Source organism: Ctenocephalides felis, unplaced genomic scaffold, assembly GCF_003426905.1.
Source record: "Ctenocephalides felis isolate EL2017-DRISC unplaced genomic scaffold, ASM342690v1 CF-g0.4_SCAFFOLD_03573, whole genome shotgun sequence".
Lineage (NCBI taxonomy): Eukaryota > Metazoa > Arthropoda > Insecta > Siphonaptera > Pulicidae > Ctenocephalides > Ctenocephalides felis.
Genome location: NW_020539727.1, coordinates 3,652,412 through 3,676,148, shown reverse-complemented (window position 1 = coordinate 3,676,148; position 23,737 = coordinate 3,652,412). Strand labels below are relative to the sequence as shown.

The following is a 23,737-nucleotide window of genomic DNA, read 5'->3' as shown; positions in this document are numbered from 1 at the left end:
TATTACAATATCTTTAAGTAGATGTAGCAATAATTTGTATTATTCATGAAGTTAATTTTTGAACAAATGTTAAATTGTCTGTTGTTTTATAAACAAAATGATTGACCTGAACATAAATAAATTAACAACTTTTAAAAATTAGTGTTTTAAAATGCATTCAAAATTTACTTTTTTTTTATAGTGATCCGATTCGATGTTGGATATAAATGTAGTCCGGTTGTGAAAATATTTAATAGTGTAGTAAATGATGAAATTTATATAAATTTGTAGGACTTATCGGAGAGTACAATTCCGTTAAATGTAACAATAGGTTTTGTTGGCACCAAAGTTAATCTTTAAAGAAGTTTTATAAATTATTTGTCCTCCTTTAACTAAAATCAGTGACGTGATGACTACAAAAAATGTGCAACACAATACCACCGACCATTAAAACAATACAACCAGCCGTGTTATTATTATTAAAAACCTACCTTTATCTACCATTACATAACCTCTAGTACAAAAATAACATTTCCGAGAAAGATTTGATAATATCTGAGCAGAATAATGCGCTTGTGCAAATGTCTCTCGTCCAGCGCATGCGTCTTATTTTGGAGTAGACAAAGGCATGGTGTCATCTCGTTCGGTTTCTTAATAAAACAGAGTTTACTTTCGCCTGGTGCAGATCTGTGTAAAAAAGTTGATAGGAGAAAATTCCATTTCACCAATTTTCCAAGTCCGATCATGGTTTGGGCCACCGATAAATCGCAGGATGGGAATTTGTACGATGGTGTTGGAAAGGTGAAGAAGGATGTTAATAAACCTAAATCTTGGTTTTACCTAAAGTTTTGTGGTTAATGTGCTTGTGGTAACTAGTAAAGTGACATCATAGCTAATAAACACTAAACTAATTTTTTCCCCCATTTTACTTTAAAAGTTGGCTAAACCTAAGTCCTTGGCATGTGTTGTTGATACTGTTGTACTTAAAGATGTGAGCATACAATATGAATGGTTTAAGATTTTATTTTAACCAATGTTGATGAATGAGTTCATAAGTTTGTGCTCAAAGTTCTGATCATGGAGGTTAAAGGTAAAGTAGTAATAAAATTTAAAAATATCAAGAAAACACTTTCTTTTTCCATTCTTACCCCTAACCTTTCCAATACCTTGTTTCAAGGTTAATGTAGTCAGACTATTTTAACCTCAAAACCAGGTGTTGGAAAGGTTAGGGGTAGGAATGGAAAAAGAAACTGTTTTCTTGATATTTTTTAATTTTATTAGTATTGTATTAGATTCAATCCTAAATATTGATTTTATTCAAAGTCATTGTTTCCGTTATTAATTTTTTCGTAGATATCATAACTATTGAACAAACCACTAATAGTATTTAATTAATTGCAACTATTTTTATATTTATATGTATTATATTTATACTATTACTATGTACTATTTATTTTTTGTATGTATTTAATAAAATGTTACTTTTTTATTTAATGGCTAACTTTAAGCATTTAGCCACCTACTACTACAATACATTATATTATATTCTATACAATAACTTTCTCTATTCTATACAATATACAGCTACTTATTTTGTAATATTAGTCTTAAAATTTCCTGAATATCTATCGAAAATAAGTAAATTAAATACACAATAAAGAATAGATGTTTAATTGTTTAATCAAAGTCGTTTTGATACGTACATGTGGTTAAAGATGTGAGAAAGGAATATAAATGTATTTATTTCAATATTTTTATTCTAAACAAAAATTGTTGGTGTGTGGTTTAGAAATGATTGGTTGAAGTCATAACTTGTGATTCTATTACCTTAAAAAATGGTTGTACCAAAGTAATGATATGAACTTGTTGAAAGAGTAATAGTTGGAGTGGATGAAGAGCATCTTATGTTGATCTGTTTTAATCTGAAATATTACTTCATTCAAAGGCCTTAATTTCTTGGTTAATATACTTTCTAATAGCCTAACGAATTTACAGTAATATTTATTTTTACATGTATCTTGTTTTTTACAACTTTATGACTAATGTTTTATTTTGTTAGTTATCTTATTGATGCATTGTTCTATTTTAACTTTTCAAGTTAATTTTTCGTTTGGTTTTGAAATAATTTGGTTTTGTAATAAAGGCATTCATAATTAGATAAATGATCTGAAAATAGTTTCAAACTGCTTAATTTTCCATGTATTCGAACTAAATAATTTTCCATGCAAACTTTTCTATATATATTTTATATTAAATTTGTATATAGCTTGTTAAGTCGTCCTTAACTTAGCTCAATCTGGTACAAATTGTCCTTATGAACTCTATCTTTCAAGAAAATATAGCTCTCCGACAGTTCAAAAAAAAAAAACTTAAAATACAAATCATACAGCTCCCTGAACCAAATATAACCGCAATTTTCTCTTTTGAAATTTGAAAATTTTTGTAAATTAACCACAATTTGCTAGCTTTACTCGTTACATTACTACTCGACAGCTAATTCATGGCTTTATTTCATTTTTATTCGTGAAATACATATAAAAAAAACTTTTAGCAGCTTTGCCAAAAATCGTTTTTATACAAGCAAAATGTTTTTTGAATCATTCAAATCGGATGCTTTGTTCTCTCAAAAACATTTTTTTTGCACTTTTAGCTCTGTATCTCTGAAACGGCTAGACCTGTGTTTGCCAAAAACTAATCACTACTTCTTCCCATCATCACAAATTGAATGTTTTTCGAATCATTTAAATTGGATGGTCTGTTTTCTCATATAACTTACTTTTTATTTTATGTACTTTTTGCTACTTATCTATACTAAACAACTGAACCGACTTTTGCCAAAAACTAATCAGTACGTCTCCTTATCAATAGAAATCGAATGCTTTTTGAATTATTCAAATCGATTGATCCATGCTTCCAATAACGTGGACAAAAAATTGTATCCACACAAAACACACACACGCACACACACAAACTTATACATCTAGGCCCTAGATTCTAGAGTATGTCAAAATGTTCAGAAACCCCTGAAACGTAAAGATTTGCAAAAAAAAAATTATTTACTATATGATTACTTCACTATATGATCACTTAAACTTAATTTTTTGAACAAATGTGTATTGAAATTGAATTAATTACGAATTTGAATCCAAAGGGCGTGTGTAGTAGTAAAAAAAGTGATTCATCTTTTTTTTTAAATTCCATTATCGATTAATTGCGATGTTATTTATAAGCAATTTCTCCGAATATATTATTTTAGATAATAAATTTGTTTTAAGATAACAAAACATGTTTATTTTTATCTAGCATAAATGATAGATAAACGATTTTTGCAGGATTCGCTTGCCTATAGAGCATTTAGCCATAATTTTTATTTCCTACGCTATTCGACGTTTTCATTGGAAATTATTATATTGAATCTTTACTAACATTATTTTCGTTTATATATTCTTTTTCATTTAATTACTTTGGGCTTAATCTACTTTGTACATCGTACTCTATTCAATGTTTTTTGCATCAAAATGGCTTTTACATATTTTTGTTAACATACATTAATTTTATATCCAATTATGTAATATATTCTAATCAAATTTCTATTTGAGTTTTTAAGTATTGACTACAAATATATGTAGTATAACAATTATATTTTTAAAATACATATATTTTATTCTGGAATAAGATCGGAGTACCTCTCACATGCGAGCTGATCATGATGCCATTACAATCATGCTATTCTATTTTTTTTTTCAAATTTGTTATTAAATGGTTACTTAATTATGAATTGAATAATAAAAATATAGTTCAAATTTTGACTTAATTTTTAAGGAAAACAGATAGTTTTTTGGTAACTTGAAATCTCATCGATTATATAATAAGGCGAAATAAGTTGATTTTTTTTTTAAGAAAAAGCTCAATTTTATAGGTTGCTGATATAATATAAATGTTTAAAGAAAAACACATTTCAATGTGTTTACCGTTCCTGAAATGTGGCTCAATGCCAATATTCTAACATTACCACATAGAACACTATCAGTTCTTGGAGAACAGCTGATTGCAGAATGCAAATTGGCACAACTTATTTATCATTCCAGTTTAGTTATGTCATCTCTAGTGCAAATAGAGATTTATTATAATACACATACTTAAATCGTGAATGCAGTACATGTTGTATTGTATATGCAAAATTGTAGTGATTTGACTTTGTATTAGGTAACAATTTACTCTATAAACAATCGCTTCATTACTCTCCTATTAGCCTTAAAATATAGCTTCTAAATTACATTAGGATATAGAACTAAAATATTATAAATAAGCTGACCAGGGCTTTGCGGTAAGGACGTGGATTAGTAATCACTGGGTTCGACACCCACCTGAACTAGCTTGATATCAAGCGGTTGTGATCAGATTTTCTCTCGAGATTGTAGATCGCAAATATGATTTTGAAAATACTATTGGGAGGCATTCGAAACCTCTGTTTTTGAAAGCTTTATTTTATACATTTGCACTTTTTTAGTTTTTTTTTTAATTGAAAGAATTCACTTTTCAACTTCCCGATTGAAAAGTTTGTTTTTATCAAAAAATCCGATTCGCTAATTTTATGTTTTCTCGACGATTCAAGCCATTCTGAATCGAATAAGACCAAATCGTACGAATCGTTCTGATGAGTTCTTGGTAGAGATCGGCCAGTCCGTTTTCTTGTAATAAAGTGTTGAAAAAATTTTTTCGACGATTTTTATTATTTTTTTGACGGTAGATACCATTGTCTTCTAGTTCACATTAAAATATTACGGCCCTACAACAACTCGTTTAGCTTTAGAAATTCGTCAAAGTTTGCAAAAATTAGTATCGTTTTTTTGGCATTTGTCAAAATTAGACCTCTCATCGAGGTATGCTTAAAAACGCCTGAACCGATTTCAGAAATTTAAAAACCATTTCATGTATCTCGATAAGGATTATCGTTTGTCAGTTTTGTGAGACGATCTGTCGAGCTGTTTCTTTGTAATTTGGAAAAAAGTGTTAAACTTTTCGTCTACGTTTAAGCTCATACTACCGAATCGATTTAAGAAAAAAATCAAAAACTGTTCGAAAGATATTAGTTGGGAATGATACTGATTAGTTTTAGGTGAAAATCTACCGAGCCGTTTTCTCTAATTAACGGTTGAAAAAAAATTTAATCCGATTTTTATGGAACTTTTTTTGGCTATATATATCATGGTCTTATAGACCTTTTTCTGAAATATTACGCACTTGCCACAGTAGTTTAATTTTAAAAATTCATCTAAGTTTGAGCAAATGCGTAGTTTTTTTTGACGTTTGTTAATATTAAAATTAGCCGATTTACTTGGTATAACGATAGAGTACTTGATCTTAATGAACATACTAAACTATTAAAGACCTACGGAAACTGGTTCAATTATAAAAATTGTTCTTTTTTGAAAATTTGCTTTTAGAAAATACTTCGAGTCAACGTGTTCATTCGTGTTCAATTATGTGTAATAAATCCACTCGGAATACTTTCAATCACTCATAAATTAATTTATTTTTTATTTATTAAGTTGATTATTTACACATATCGGGAAGTTTATGTAACTAGTCTCAAGACAAAATACCAATACCATCTAGTTACTTATATAGAATGTATCCATAAAATTAAATAATACATTCAATAAAAATTTTAATTATATTAACATATTTAGAATCATAAGTGTCTATATTATCAAAGTTTTGTGTATATTGAACAACTAAAATTTCTCAATTTATTTTATTAGATTTCTTTTGTCTTTTTCTTGTCTTTAGAAAGATGTGCTTGTCTTTTACTAGACTTGTTTGTGTGCAAATGTTTAACTCGTTTAATAAATGTATATAATAAATTGCGTGATCCTTTTGAGTCTATTCTTGAATTTTAATCATCTTCATGAAAATAGATTGATTATAAATATTCAGTTGAAATTTATATTTTTCCATAACAGATTCTTGTCTAAATTTTTGCCAAACTTAAATAAAAAATTGTACTACGTATAATGTGGCACAACACTGCTGTGTTTGATCAACACTACTTCTTCTATGTATACATGCCAAACTAAAATATTTACTACCTCAAATGGCTTATCAATAATGAATGACAATAATATGGTTACATCATTATTGCTCCACAATATTCAATTTAGATTTTAAGATTTTTATTTATTATAAATTTATTTTTCAGACTGAGGGATCAGTGCCTGCCATGCAGGGTCAGGCTGCAGATGCTCCGAACTACTTGGAGCACATGTGCGCCCTGGACATTGATTCGAAGGCCTCCTATGTTAGATTGTCTGGGATAATATGTACAATTGGTAAGAAATAAAAACTTTAACAGAATTTTGGAGATCTAATCCACAAGCAACGCATCTAATCTGCAAGCAATCTTAGGAGTTTTATCCCTAATCTAGAAAAATCTTGGTGTGATAGCAGTAAAATGATGGAGATATTAAATTCAATTTATCCGATAATGCTATATCCCATCAGTTTATCACCATAAAATGTGTAAAAACTACTATTTCATTTGTGATGTTTATTCATTACTCAATACTATAAGTTATAACCATTTATACTTGTTTATCTATGGTTATAACTTTCTTTCATTTTGCTAGACTCTAATCTTTCTATTTCAAAGCATTTTATATAAACGAACACTCATTCACTCACTCATCAACACCGAAAGATTTCGGGATGGTCAAGTTATATTGAAGGTAAACAGTTTAAATTTTTGCCAGATATAATAGTGAATATTGTATCAAATAACATAGTTTCTATGGTCTATTCAATAAAGCCTAAACATTTGTTACTATAGAGAGTTATAAGGAGTTTTCGACTATTACTAGAATAACTTTCTATAATTAGTATTATATACTAGGCTAGTAATAGTAGTTATGAAAAGTTTTTTATTTTTTCAAGATTGCTGATTGAACATATAAATAAAACTTAAAAATCAGTCAAGATGATGCTATATGTACATTCCATATATTAAAGTTCTATCAAAGAATCTAACACTAAATTATCTCTTCTTAATTAAATCGATTTTAGACAGTTACCTTAAATTTTTGAATTTTTTTTCAAGATATTCATTTTAATATTATCTACCAAGTAAAAATGTTCACATTATAATCTGATGTAACATCAATAAAAAAAACATGAATCGTTTGAGAGTATATTTTTAAAATCCATATGCTTCGGCTATAATCTTGATAAAAATATAAATTAAAAATTAACTTTTCATATTATAAACTAGGTATCAAAACGTACTTATAATTTATTAATCGAATATTAAAAACTGAACTACCAGTTATCCATGGTATGAGGATATGATCTCACTGTGGTATGTGATAAAAACATTAATATTTACATAAATATCTGTCTCCGTTCAATTTTTTTTGTTTATTTTTTGACTTTGTATACACGTACATCACTCATATACATATCTGTTTACATATATTGTAATATTTATATTAAATATCATACTATAACTTAAAGCTCAAATTTTACTACAGAATATGTGTGCTATCTGCAAATTGTAAGTAATGTTACGTTGGTAATCGTATTTTAAATACATAATATTTCTAGCAGACTGATATATAGGCGAAATTAATTGTGTATAACTTTTTCAAATATGCATACTTTCATTTTTTTAAAAGCTTTGAAACATAATACAAAAACCAACTATATGTCTCGCAAATAAATGGGATGTTATTGCGTTTATTTATGATCTTATAGTTATGCATTTGAATAAAACAACCTTCCGCAAAACGACTGTTGAAGAATTTTTCTCAAAATGTAAAATGAATGCATTTAGAAAATTATGTTTCGGTGTGTCTATATCACAATAATCTATTATATAAAAATAAGTCGGGTTTTCCTTCCTGACGATATAACTCCAGAACGCACGAACTGATTTCTTCGACGACTTTTCATTCGTTGGAAAGGTCTCGGACTCCGTGAGGTTTATAGCTAAGAAAATTTAAGAAAGATTTCAACAGAAAAGCAGAAAACACTTTTTCTTTTTTCACATACAGCGTCATCTCTGATTCTTAGCATGTACTACAAACTTTTTGTTTGACTGCTACTCATTTGTTGGACAGACATTGTTCTCTGCTCAGTTAATTTCATGTGACAAACCGGCATTATGTTCATTGTGAAATTGTGCAAAAAAAGTAAAAAAAAAAATTGTTTCCTAACACTTTAATTGGAAACCATCAAATCAATCACGTGTATTGTGCAAATTTTTATTCAATTTTAACAGCAGGCAATTTTTTTCTTCATTTTTTAATCACCAAACGAAATGTTACATAAAATGAAACCATCTGGTGGTGAAACGGAGTTTGCCCGGTTTGCTAGTATATAATAAGAACTTAATAGTGTTAAACGTGACTATTATCCTATGTTATGCAAACATCAAATACAATATTATATATAAGGTATTTTGTGAACAGATTAGACATTATCCTCAAGGAAAACTTATGTCCTTCGTAAATATTCAGGGGTTTTACCAAAATTTATGTAAGTGAAACCTAATTTTATAATGTCTAGAGTTATAACAACTTAAATTTAGATTTGCTTTATATTTATTTTTATTGAATAAAAATTTAATATTAACTCAAATCGTAAACATTTTTTAAACTATACAAATCTTTGTTTTTAAATAAATAAACTATGATAAAATGCAACTGTTATTATATAAATGTTATTATATAAATTGTTGATTATATGACTCGTTTTTAAACGTTAAAACTTAAATTAACTTGAATTTGACAAAAAGGATAGGCGTTAAGGGAGACCTTAAGATAACACGCTAACTCCAGAAATATATAATAGTTATACATAAAAATATTTATATTTCTGTATAAATCTGTTTTTTTTTAACCAGGACCAGCATCCAGGGATCCTGCCACTCTTCTGCGCATGATGCAGACCGGCATGAACATCGCTCGTTTGAACTTCAGCCATGGCACCCACGAGTATCATGCCCAAACTATTGCCAATTTGCGCCAAGCTGTTGCCACTTACAGCGAAAAATTAGGAATGACCTACCCCCTTGGCTATTGCTTTGGACAATAAAGGACCAGAGATCAGGACAGGACTTTTGGAAGCAGTAAGATTTATTATATTTAAGATCAATTCATATTAGTTAATGGGGGTATTCTGCCGTAACAGAGCTCATAAAATAGCGTTTTCATGGCAATGGTAATGAAAATTGTGAAAATGTCTATTTGCCGTACGATAAGGCGCATTTTACATATAAATTAGGCTTGCAACGAATAGTATATTCGGCAAAATGCCGAATACCGAATATTCGGCATGCTCCAGAGACCGAATACCGAATATTCGGCAACTATCCGGCAGGTTTTGGCGCCTAAGCTCGTTTGTATTAATGTAATTACTATCAGTAATTATTATATTACTAGCGCGCTACATGTTTATTCAAGTTTTATGCCTAGACTTGCAACCACTATTCGGCTACTCTTTGTTATTTGGAATATTTGGCACCATTCATACTATTCGGCCGAATACCGAATAATTGAATACTACATGTGATAGGAAAATAAATAGTAAAATCATGTAAAAAGCGATTCTTCACATATACGTATGTAAATGTATTTCTAATTATTTCTTTTATAAACATTTTTTATATATTCTTTATATATTAGGAATGCTAATAATAATAAAATAAATAAAAAAAGATCAAAAATATTGTTTGTATATTTTGCGATAGAGCCAATAATAGCTCTTTTTTTGGAAATGCTTAGATTGAGTATAATCAATGACTTTATTGTATTGATACAACACATGCGTGTAACTTGTATATCTTGTGCTTGTGAATATTCAGAAAAAAGTTTTAAGCCTTTGATTTTAACTATTTGGTATCGGCCGAATATTAAAAAAGGTGCCGTATACCGAATAGTAACCGAATATTCGGTGCAAGCCTGATATAAACATAACTGCACGATCTAGAATTCTGTCATCATAACATTCTTCCTTGCTTGTTTATATGTAAAATACGCCTGATCGTCTGGCAAATATATAGACATTTTCATAATTTTCAATACCAAGAACAAGTATAAGAGAGCATTGCCATGACAACGCTATTTTATGAACTCTGTCAAGGCAGACTTTTCCCCTAAATTTTCAACGTTCAAAACCACTATCTTATTATTTTAGGGTACCAATGCCGAAATTGAATTAAAACGCGGCGAAACCATCAAACTGACCACCGACAGAGCCTATTCCGAACGATGCACCGATCAAATTTTATACTTGGATTATGAAAACATTGTTAGAGTGGTTAAACCAGGAACAAGGATTTTCATCGATGATGGCTTAATTAGTGTCATAGTGCAAAGTGTAGCAACAAATACCTTGATTTGCCAAATTGAAAATGGTGGCCTTCTAGGAAGCCGTAAAGGTGTCAATCTGCCAGGAGTTGAAGTCGATTTACCTGCGCTCTCAGAAAAAGACAAGTTAGTAGAAAAATAAAATTAAAAAAGAGTGCGCGTAAGGTTCACAAGCGATTGAAGTAAAACTTATTTGCTACTGTACAAGATGGCATTTAAGTAAAAATAAATACGTCATATAACAATTTTGAATAATATTTATCAGTAATATGGTGACACTCGTGATGCACGCATTTATTAGTGTCAACCATTATACACATTAAAAATATTTATAATATTTGAAAACAATAATGTAATTTAAGTTATACTTCAAATATGACATGGTCGGTTTGTCATTGTAATTAGCATTTAGAAATGAACCTTCATTAGAGGAATGAAGCAATTGCTGATTAATAACTTCTATAATATTCGTTCACACAGTGGATTATATTAAACAATGACAAAATAAATATTGTTTTCAACTTCACTCTTCATGTAATAATTGTGTTTGAAGAACTTCATGTAATTAAAATTAACATACATTCATTGACTGATGGTATTTTTTTTTCTTCATTCATTTAAACTCATTCTTTAAACAGCTCTAATATGTTTTGCCTAAAAAATATTTTCGATTTCAATAACTTCAAAGATTTATAGAAACTACGGATAATATTGAAATTATTTCAATAAACACGTTTCATACACGGCGCAAATGCTGCATTTGTTTTATTATTTTCATTATAATTATTTACGGCGGACAGGGTAAAATATTCTTCTGATTCAGGTATTTTTCATTAAATCAAGATTTGCACCACGATGTAACTTTAAAATGTTTATTTATCTATGGCGATTTCCGTGTTGATTTCGGTACGCATACAACAACAGATCTCTATTCACATACGCAACGACCAATCACAATCGACTCGTATAGAAATGATATCATAGAGAGCGAATGACGAATCATTGGCACTCGACTCTTCCGTTGCATTTGTACGGATTTACACCCTAGTCTAAAGAAGTTTTACTTCAATAATAAGTAGATTATTATCGATAGTTGATTATACTAAAACATAACATAGGTCCTAATGCAGTACAGTTTCAACCTTAATACTTTTAGGTAACTTAAAATTTCTTTAAAAAAATCCAAATTATTTCTTTCCCCAGACAAGACCTTCGTTTTGGAATCGAGCACGACGTTGATATGATTTTCGCTTCTTTCATTCGAGATGCCAATGCTTTAGATGAAATTAGAGCAGTATTAGGAGAAAAAGGACGCCGAATTAAAGTTATCTCTAAAATAGAAAACAAACAAGGAGTAGCTAATGCAGATGAGATCATTAGGGCTTCCGATGGTATCATGGTTGCGCGAGGTGACTTGGGAATAGAAATACCACCAGAGAAATTGTTCCTTGCGCAAAAGTCTATTATCTCAAAGAGTAACAAAGTGAGCAGAATATAGAATTAAAAAAAATAAATCAAGAATCAATTCATGCTATTATCTGATTTTTTGTAGCTTGGTAAACCAGTAATCGTCGCCACTCATATGTTAGAATCCATGGTTCGTAAACCAAGACCAACCCGCGCAGAGACATCCGATGTTGCCAATGCAATCCTGGATGGAGCTGATTGCGTCATGTTGTCTGGTGAAACTGCCAAGGGTGATTATCCAATCGAATGTGTGCTGACGATGGCCAATATCTGTAAAGAAGCTGAAGCAGCTATTTGGCAACGACAAATATTTGCTGATCTATGCGCCGAGGTAAACCAGATAAAAATTATTTATACCAAAGGTGTTAATTTTCATATGATATATTTGTTCATTCAGGCTAGTGCTCCAAATGATGCTGCTCATTCCGTGGCCATCGCGTCAGTGGAAGCATCAGCAAAATGTTTAGCAGCAGCAATTATTGTTATCACAACTAGTGGAAGATCTGCACATTTGATTTCTAAGTATCGACCAAGATGTCCAATTATTGCTGTGACACGATATGCACAGACCGCACGACAATGCCATCTATTCAGAGGAATTCTTCCACTAGTCTACCAAGGTGGGTAATTAGAATATTTGCTAGGGTGAAAATTTCGGGATCAGTAATAGGTATATAATTTTATCAGCATCTACCGGTTTTGTTACAGTTGTGGTATTTTTTTGTTCTATTGTACATAGCAAACTGTACACACAAGTACATACAGCTACTTTACAGGTAAATTTGATCAGACAGCGTGAGAAGGATCGTTATCCTGCGATAGCATCTTCTCAGATATTATGTCTTCTGTTGTAGTAAATCAATGCAGGTTCTTTTTTTTGAGTCGCGTTGGCGTTAAAGCCTTGGCAGGTCACACGCTACTTCGTTTATATGTCGATAAGTTGTATCTGGAGCAATAATGATTAATTTTTTCTTCAATAGTTATAATTCTGGGGTCTTGATGTATTAACCAGTTTGGAACATTTTTGGAAGCGTTCACGATTTCTTTCAAAATTTTGTTCTGAAACCTCTGTAGAATAGTTATGTTCGATTTACTGGCCACATCCCATAGTTGTAGAACTTAGGACCATATTGGTTTAATAATGTCTTGTATATGGGCTTTATATTTTAATGAGACTTGTGATTTTCAGCCCATTAACCAATTAAATTGTCTACGTGTTAGTTCGAGCTGCTGGCGCTTCTTAACAATTGTTATTATTATTATTTCTTATTATTAACAAATGTGGTATAAATAATTTTTAGTTAATATGGTATCTGCAATTTATCTTTACTTCTATGTCTCTGCATGTATATTAAAGTTATAAAAAACTTTCTCAACAAATAATCAAGGACAAGATTGTATAAGCAACATAATTATTAACACCAAAAATAAGTTTTGTTGTCGATGAACGCTTAAAAATCGTTTTTAACCTTCCTAATCTTCAAAAAATTCTCAATTTGGTTTAAATTGATTCAGAATGATTTGAAATTTCAAGAAAGCATAAAATTTCTTCATTTATTAACTTTCCGATTGAGACGTTTATGTTTTCATAAAAAAATCCGATTCGCTAATTTTATATTTTCTCGACGTTTTAAGCCATTCTGAATTCAATGAAACCAAATTTGAAAAAAGGATGTGTGTGTGTGAACAGATTTTTTGCCGTAAATCGCCGTTTTCTCAAAAACGGCTGCACCGATTTCAATGATTTAAAAGCCATTTGATGTATCTCGATGAGGACTAGCGTTCATCAATTTTACGCGACGATCAGCCAAGCCGTTTCTTTGCAAGTCGCAGAAAAGTGAAAAAAAATTGGCCACGTTTTAGCCCGGAATTCTGAATCGATTTTGAAAATTCAAAAACTGTTCGAAAGATATTGGTTGGGAATCGTGCTGTAAAGAAGCCTTGGTGAAATCTTGGTAAAGATCGGTCGGGTCATTTTCTTGTAATAAAGTGTTAAAAATTTTTTTTCGATGAATCTTTATGAATGAATTGTTTTTTTTTGACGGTTGATACCATAGACTTCTAGATCATACTAAAATATTATGGCCCTACGACAAGTCGTTTAATTTTAAAAATCCATAGAAGTTTTCAAAAATTAGTATCGTTTTTTGGCGTTTGTTGAAATTAGAATTTCATCGGCGTTTTCTTAAAAACGGTTGAGTCGATTTTAAAACTTTAAAAACCATTTAATGAAACTTAATAAGCACTCGCCTCGGTTACATTTTTGATACGATCGGCTGAACCGTTTTTTTGTAATTAAAAGAAAAGTAAAAAAAAAAATCCGTCTACGTTTTAGCCAAAAAATTTGAACCGATTTTGAAAATTCAAAAACTATTCGAAAGATATTATTTGGGAGTCGTGCTGATTAAATTTTGGACAAAGATCTTGTGACAAAGCTGAGCTGTTTCTTCGTAATTAACTCTCGTAAAAAAAATTTGATGAAAGTTTTGTTAATAGATATCATGGTCCTGAACAACATACTGAAATTTTACGTTTCTACGACAGGTAGTTTAATTTTAAAAAATCATCAAAGTTTGAAACAATGTATAGTCAAAATTTGTGCCATTTATGATGTGAAGAGTTAAACATTATCAATTCGTTAAAATTTAAAATGATGAGCTAATAATTATAGGACATACAAGCACTAGTGTCTGTGCACTATAAAATATAATTACAGATGTTATAAATGTGTCTGAGAGGTTAAATTAAATTGGAAATGGCAATGTTTGGATTCAATTGATAGCGATAACTTTATTTTCCAAATAATTAGTTGAAAATTTTATCTAAATCTCAAATTTGGTTGATTAAGTCAATTATTACACATTTCGAGAAGTTGCCTCAAAGCAAAATACCTATACCAACTAGTTAAACTTATTTTTACTCAACTTCTATTTTTCTTATGAATATTATTCTACTCTTATCTTACAAAAAACACCTATAGTGTTTTATATTTAAAAATATTCAAATAATTCTAATTAAATAAAAATCAAACTATATCGCAAAACGTTTATTTTATTTCAGAATTTCATAATCAGTTATCAGGTCTGGTTACATTGTTTCATTATGCATTTTTTATGTGACATTTATCATTTGCTAACAAGAAAAATAATTAAAAAACGTTACTTTTTATTCAGAAAATTTTTCGGTTACCTTTTTAATTTCTTCCCATTTAGACACGCTCTTTATTCCCAGAGTAGAATATTTTTTATTAGGGGTGCTATTCGGAAATATAGTGCGAGAACTTTTCGATGATTTCGCGCAATCGGGTTTCGACTTTTTAGATGAACACTTCTTGCCAACACTTGATTTTGATGATTTCTTACTGGGAGGCGATGATGCCTGGTCAGTACATTTGGGCTTCTTAGGTTTTTTTGTTTACAAGGTTGTGGCTTACATTTGCCCGAACCATCTTTGCTATACTTGTTGCATGTTGGAATCTCGATCTTCTTAGGCCCGAAACAATCTGTTTCCGATCCGCAAGTTTTCGGCATAGCATTACATTTTGGCGGCTTCTTCTCCTTGATGCAGCTTGGAACGCTCTTACTTCGTTTTAAGTTTTTGTTCTTACTTTTGGATTTTTCTTGCTCGAGCTTTTTTTAGGAGGAGGAAGACAACTAGAAATTTCAGGACCCAAATCTAGTGGTTTTGTGGCACATGGAGGTACCGGCACTACCATACTGGATGTGTTTGACTTCGTTGAACTTTGCTTGCAGATATCTAACTCAGCTTCTTTCTTGCACGGCTTTTTGCAGCTATCGGATTTCTTAGACTTTGATGGTTTTTTTGCCGGTTTCTTATCACAAGATGGTGTTTTCTTTGGCTTTTCCGTTTTAACACTGCAACTAGATTTTGTTTTCTCCGCTTGTTTCACACATGAAGGTTTTTTTGCGGGTTTCTTCTCGCATGGCGACTTTTTTTTCTCACATGTTTTCTTTTCTGGTTCTGTCTTGACGCTGCAAGTTGACTTCTTCTTTTCTGGTTTCTTTTTCTCACAACTAGACTTTTTTATTTCTGGCAACTTCTTCGCACTGCATGTTGGCTTGCACTTAGCCGCCTCTAAAGAACAGTCTGATTTTGATCGATGAGGTTTTTTGCACGGCGGATCCTTACTTAATTTGCAAGTGGATACCGATGGCTTTTTCTCACAACTAGACTTTTTTGTTTCTGGCAACTTCTTCGCACTGCATGTTGGCTTGCACTTAGCCGCCTCTAAAGAACAGTCTGCCTTTGATCGTTTTTTGCACGGCGGATCCTTAGTTAATTTGCAAGTGGGTACCGATGGCTTCTTTACAGGTTTTTTGCTACAAGTGGATTTTGATTTTTTGACTTCACATTTAGACTTCTTCTTTTCTACCTTACACGGTGGTGGACTTTTCTTCTCACATGACTTTGAGCGTGGTTTTTCCGCTTTTTGCTGGGGCAGGATTTTTCACTTTGAGGTCACTACACGATTTCGATTTTTTTGGTTCTTTGTCACAAGGTTTACATGTTTTTTCTTTACTTCGCATTTGGGCTTTGATGGTTTCTTTGGTACGCTGCACTTTGGCTTTTTCGGGGGTGTAGTTTTGCATTTAGGTGGTTCCGGTTTCTTCTTTTCTGCTGGCTTAGCTTTACAAATTTGTGGACAGCTTTTCTTGACACTAGCCTTTGACGGTTTCTTTTCTGGTTTCTTTGCGCAAAGAACTTTTGACGATTTCTTTTCTGGTTTCTTGCCGCAATCTGACGGTTTCTTTTCCTTTTTATCATCTTTACATTTGGGAGTCTTCTTTGGCGTTACTGGTTTTCCTTCTGGGCACTCTTTAGTCATTGATTTCAAGACGCTCTTCTTTTTATCCGAAGCCGACTTCGAACGCTGCCCGCCTTTGCCACCTTTACCTCCGCTTTTTACAACCTGAGCAGCCTTCCTCTTTAATTCTTGGCATGTTTTCAGACAAGACTCACTCGCCTGTTTCTGTAAATTCTTATGATGTTCCAATGCCTTCTGATACTCGGCTTTGAAGTCATCGCATATTGATTTCGACAGTTGTTTTACGGCTTTCAGACCTTCTGTCGTCGAATAATTGATGGAATCCCAGACGAAATTTTTGGTGTCTTTGTAAATTAGCTTACCGACATCCATCAACTTCTTGGTAGCCCTGTTCTGAAGTTGGTTCGTCTTCTTAACTCTGGAATCCTGCGCAGCTATTATCCGACATACCACGCGTATGGGGTAACGAAAATTAATCTTTTTCATATTTTTGCTTTTAAATATTTTCTTGCGTTAATTATATACTGAACATTTGACTTTTTGGATTCACCACGGTGGTGGTGATACGCACGCGAAATTTGGAAAAATGTGGAAAGGGGATTAATTTAATCCATGTCTATTTTTGTTACGATACATTTTGTCGCCAAAATTGTATACTTGACATAATGATTTCGGTTCACTTGGAAATTTAATGTCTACATATTTTTTACTTCAATATTTTAAATAGATTAATAAATTTATTTTTTAATATTGTCGACTGCTGAGGTTTTTTCACAATGTTTCGCCAATGTTTTATTGGCGAAGTAAGCATGATGCATTTATTATATCAGCATTAAAGAAATGTCAAAACACCGGAATAAATTTCAGAAAATCAAAACCAACCGTTACCAGTTTAGATTTATAATGCAATTATTTTTGGAGTGTTTACAATTACCAATTGAAAATGCTAAATTCTAATAAAAAATCCTTAAGATGCTGATTGTTTTTTCGGTTTTTAGTAATAAAAATGTTTTGTAGTAGTGTGATACATGATAAACTTATCCTTAATCTAGTTGGTATTGGTATTTTGCCTTGAGGCAAGTTACATGAACGTCTCGATATGTGTAAATAATCAATGAAAAATAAATTAATTTATGAGTGATTAAAAGTATTCCGAGTGGATTAATTACACATATTTGAAAATGAACGAACACGTTAACTCGGAATATTTTCTAAAAGCAATTTTTTACAAAACAACAATTTCTATAATTGAACCAGTTTCCGTAGGACTTTAGTAGTTTATTAGCTATTAGGACCAAGTACTTTATCGTTATACCAAGCGAAGCGCCTAATTTTAATTTCAACAAACGTCAAAAAAACTACTCATTTTCTAAAATTTTGTAAATATTTCAGTAAGTTCTATAAGACCATGATATATATCACCAAATGAAGGTCCATAAAATCGGATATATTTTTCAACAGTTAATTACAAGAAAACGGCTCGGTAGATTTTCACATAAAACTAATCAGTATCGATTTTTTAAAATCGATTTACTAGTATGAGCTTAAATGTGGATGAAAAGTTTAACACTTTTTTCCAAATTCCAAAGAAACGACTCAGCCGATCGTCGCACAAAACTGAGGAACGATAACCCACATCGAAATAAATCGATTGGCTTTTAAATTCTTGAAATTCGATTCAGGCGTTTTTAAGCAAATGTCGATGAAAGGTCTAATTCTGACAAATGCCAAAAAAACGATACTAATTTTTGCAAACTTTGACAAATTTTTAAAGTTAAACGAGTTGTCGTAGAGCCGTAATATTTTAGCATGTCCTATATGACTATGGTATCCACCGTAAAAAAATCATGAAAAACATCGAAACTTCATTACAAGAAAACGGACCGGCCGATCATTACCAAAAACTAATCACCACGATTCACAACCAATATCTTTCGAACGGTTTTTGAATTTTTAAAATCGATTCAAAATTGCGGGCTAAAACGTGGACAAAAATTTTTCACTTTTATGTTATTTACAAAGAAACGACTCGGCCGATCGTCGGCTTTAAAATTTTTGAAATCGGTTCAGCCGTTTTTGTGAAAACATCGATTTACTGCAAAAAATCTGTTCACATACACACACATACTTCTTCCAAATTTGGTCTCATTCGATTCAGAATGGCTTGAAACGTCGAGAAAACAGAAAATTCGCAAATTAGATTTTTTGATGGAAACATTAACTTCTCCTTCGGGAAGTTAATAAATGCTGAAGATATTGAATTAATATCATCCCACTAAACTGTATAATATTATTACTACCTTAGCGGATACGACTTCAGCAACTTTATCCTACATATAAAATAATGTAAACAAAACTTGATTTAAATAGCATTTTTTTTAATTGTTTCCACAGCAATCAGAACTCTTTATTACTGTTCTATAAGCTATTTTTGTGTATGACTTATGACCTAAGGTATTGATATGAGAAGCAACCCATCGGTTCATCCTTCTCCTTTGTATGGGGTTTATATATTAGCTCTTATGTCTAATAATGTGCATATGATTGTATGATGCAACTATGTCCACGAAGGACGATTTCTACTTGGAATTATATTGTGATCTATAACCCCAAGTGGAAATTTGACATCAAAGTTGCCTGATGTCAGGCTTGAAGTAGCATCAGCATTAATTTTTTCCCACTATCAATTAATTGAATACCATTGAAATTATTTTTTTTCACCAGCTGCCCAACTTCCTGACTGGTTGAAGGATGTCGATGCCCGTGTGCAGTTTGGAATGAAATTCGGCCAGAGTCGTGGTTTTATAAAACCAGGAAATCCAGTAATCGTGGTCACTGGATGGAAACAGGGATCAGGATTCACCAACACCATGCGCATCGTGTATGTAACTGATGATGTCGTACCAGAAGGAATGACTTGCTAGTTTGGGTGGAGGAAGAATATCTGATGATGGCTTTGCATGATTTCAAATTTTTTGCTTGTGAAAATGTGACTGATTGAAATGTGTTTGTGTAATAACTATTTAATTTAATTTATGTTTCATGCTTGTTTACTTTAATTTATGGCTAAATGTTTAAATTAAAAGGTAATTTTAAAATTAAAGCTTCATTTATTAGATAATTTTAAACCAACATCATGATTACTGAATATTAAGAAATGTAGCATCGTTTAAATGTATTGGCATTTTAGTTTGGAGCTTGATATATTTTTATCAACCACATACTTATGGGCATAAGCCTCTTGTACATAAGTACATATCATATTTCGCAGAAGTTTTGCCAAAGTATTCTTTACACTTTCAAGATACGAATTCAAGATACATTACAAACATTTATTATGTGCAGGGACTATATATTTTCATAATGAAAATTAAAGTTATGCAAAATTTTCAAATTAATTGGATCTTTAATATAGATTTGTATCAATTAATTTGTCTAAATAATTATTTTGAAAATACTTGAGATTCGTACCAATGAGAAAATTCAAAAATATTCATTTGATAAGTATTAAATAATTATAGGTTTGATAATAATATACATTTCAACAATACATAGAAGTTGCTTTTACAATTCTTCTTCATTTATACCACAATATAATCACTTTTGTATTTTATATATAATTTCACTCTCAATGACTTCAATCCATATTCTTCATATTCAATTATTAAGCAAAGATTTGATTTTTTATGGTGGTTAATTTTTCATATTTAGTATTCTTTGAATATTTGTCAATCAGATTTAATATTTATGTCATATTATATAAATAGTAAATTTGATTTTTAAGTATATACCCGGTAAACCACAAAACTTAATTAAAACGTGACTATTACGTAACGGATGTTACGTCAAACATAGCGGTTACGTAACATAAAAGGCAAACGGGATAACGTAATGGTTTCCGTTTTGTTACGTTTCCAAAATTCAAAAATTCCAAATTGGTGTACCGTTGAGAATCAACACAAAATTTCAAAACTCAAATATTCAACCTAATTTAAAAAATATTCAAAATTCTGAATTATTTCAAGTTGCTTTTTTAAATTTACAGTTCAATATCTGTTTACAATTAGTAAAACTTCAGCAATTTGTCCAAACACAAATTTGAATGTATTCGAAATATTGTGAAAAAAAACAAACATTTTTTTATAGATTAATTTTTGAAATAATTATTTATAGTTTTTATACATAACTTGCATTAATACATTCGAGGGTTTTTGATTTGAAAAATAAGTCGACCGTTTATTAGCATTATCCAATAATTATTGTTTTAAACATTTTTGACCTAGTCAATGCTTTATATCCAGTAATTAATATAATGAATATTAAGTATTTTTATCTTCTACATAATATCCTTTTCTATACATTATTTTTACTTATTTACTTAAATATTTTCAAATGATTTCTTTATATTGAAGTACATAAATGCATATTATTTGTATTTTTTAAAGCTGCAAAGAAGAACTCTTGAAACCAATTGCTAACTAATTAATGCATGCTTTAAATTTTTAAATTTGATTACAATTTTCTTAGAATGTCAAGAAAGAAAATTGAATATTTATCTAATTGTCTCTCAATTTGCATGTCAAAAAATTTGTGTTTCTGTCGGTGAAGGCATCCTAAATGTTGCATGTACCATCAGATTCGTCAATTTTGGACCTGAACGAATATTTTTAATGAATACTAATAATTTTTCAGAAATTGTGAGTAAATAGAGACTGCCGCCTTTTAGAAAATAATTTTCATAGCAGACCACTTCATGGGACGAGTGTTTACTGCATTAATCAATTCATTATGTGAATAATGAGAATTTAATTAATTAGTATAAACTAAGTTCTAATATTTCTATAACAGGACATTAGATTGTCTAATGTTGTTATTTTCGGCATTCAAGCTGAAATTTTTATAGTGCAAATTTTTACTAGTATATTAATACAGTGATATAATGCTATATAATAAATTAGATTTTTTAAGTGAAATATAATGTTAATAAAATGATTTCAGAACTGTATGTGAGAAATTTTTGTAATAAACAGAATTTTCATGAAATTTAAAACAAATTTCTATTTATTTTATATATAATTTAAAAAAAATTGAAACAGAACTTACAATTAGACTTAAAGACAAGATTTATTCTAAACATAAGAAATACATACAGTAATGTGAAGAGATTTATTTCGAGAACATTTTTGATTTTTAACTTCCCGTTGGGTAGTTATAGTAATGGGCCGAAAATCGAAAATGAAATTTTTTACATTTCTCGACGTTTTGAAGGCTTCTGAACATTTTGGTATACCTCAGAAAAAATGAATGTGTGTGTATGTTTTGTATGTCCGCATATTTCGTCCACGTTTTCGGGCGCACGGATCAACCGATTTGAATGGTTCAAAAAACATTCGATCCCTATTGATAGGGAGATGTGCTGATTAGTTTTTGACAACGGCAGGTTCAGCGGTTACGGAGATACGCAGAAAAGAGTGCAGAAAATAAAAATAGAGTTTGTGAGAGAACGGAGTATTCGATTTGAATGATCTAAAAACATCGAATTTGTAATGATTGGCAGAAGAGGTGAGTAGTTTTTGGCAAAGGCAGGCCCAGCCATTTCGAAGATACGGAGCTAAATGTACAAAAAATGACAGTTTTTGAAAGAACTAGGCGTCCGATTTAATTGATTCAAAGAACTTTCTGCTTGTCTTAACAAAATAATTGATTTTGGAAAACATTTTTTTTGTTTCATTTTTTTTTTGTTCTTTAATTTTTTGTATATCGAAAATAATTCAGATTTTATTTTTAATTCTGACTATAGTTCTAATATACTTTAAACAAATAATTTCAACTTTGCAATTCAGTTTATATAATTCTTATAAATATTAGACAATGTTACAATATATTTATTTATAATAATCTATTTGAAAACATTCAGTATTTCTCGAACATTTCGTTACGGTACGGAAAGTTCCAGCAATTTGCCGTAAGGCACGATGCCACCCACCCCACTAGTTACTACATTATTTTTACAATCTAACTATATTTCTATAATTCAAAAAAATCTAAAAAAATCCCTTAATAAACTTCAGAATCATTTATGAAATCAGAATAATCGTTTAGAAGGATTATCCTTTCATACATCATTACAGAAGAATTTTATATCTAAGATATATTTAGGGTATAAATAGTAGAAAGTAACTAGCTGTAAGTGGAATTCTGTCTTAAGGCAATTAAGGCATCGTGCCTTAAAGCAAATTGCAAAGCAAATTTTTTAAAACAATTTTTTTTTAAAAGAAAAATGTTTTCTTCATTTTGACATATTTTGGAAATTCTGAAGGTTTTTTCAAAGCAATTGTACTGCTTTCACTGCATAAAGACGAAATATCAATGCGCGTAAGCGCCGCGTCGCTGTCTAACGCATAAGCATTGGTACGGAACCCATAGGAATGTAAACAAAATGTATACTTATTGTTAAAATCTCTATAAAATATCTGATAATTTGATGTGCATATGTCTAATGATCATTTTTGACCGCCAAATGACTCATTTTTTTACTTTTTTCTCCATATCTCCAAAGTCGTTGGACCTGCCTTTCCAAAATTTTGAACAGTTCTTCATTTAGTCAATACAAATAAAATGTTTTTTGAATTATTCAAATCGGACGCTCCGTTCTCTTAAAAACTGAGTTACCGTTTTCGGCACTTTTTGCCCCGTATCTTCGGAACGGCTAGACCTACCTTTGCCAAAAACTAATCAGCACGTCTTCTTATCAATACGAATTGAATGTTTTTTAAATTATTCAAATCGGTTGATTCGTGTTCCCGAAATCGTCGACGAAAATTTGTATCCGCACATACATACACACACACACATATATCCATTTTTTCTAAGGTATGCCAAAATGTTCAGAAACCTTTGAAACGTAAAGATATATAAAAATTTTCATTTTCGATTTTTTTGCGATTACTAACTTGCCCTACAGGAAGTTAATAATAGGTAACAATTTTACTAGAAAATCCGATTTGATAATGTTATGTTTTCTCAATATTCAATGATACTTATTTAACTATGTGTAAGCTCTTTTGACTAAAAACTCTTTTGAACCATTTTCAAACTAGCCGCCAAATTTTAAATAGTTTCTATCCTTTCATACATCATT

The 23,737-nt window shown here is 30.6% G+C and overlaps 1 protein-coding gene across 1 annotated transcript; it reads left to right on the top strand.

Moving 5' to 3' along the window:
• Positions 1–638: 638 nt before the first annotated feature.
• On the top strand, positions 639–21,441 carry LOC113389406 (pyruvate kinase-like). Its single transcript, XM_026626442.1, is given in 10 exon segments — positions 639–780; positions 6,182–6,311; positions 8,879–9,042; positions 9,044–9,103; positions 10,171–10,469; positions 11,547–11,826; positions 11,896–12,141; positions 12,208–12,430; positions 19,321–19,477; positions 21,289–21,441. Coding segments are annotated over 10 exon segments (1,629 nt in total). The 5' UTR covers positions 639–723; the 3' UTR covers positions 21,302–21,441.
• The last annotated feature ends 2,296 nt before the right edge of the window (positions 21,442–23,737 follow it).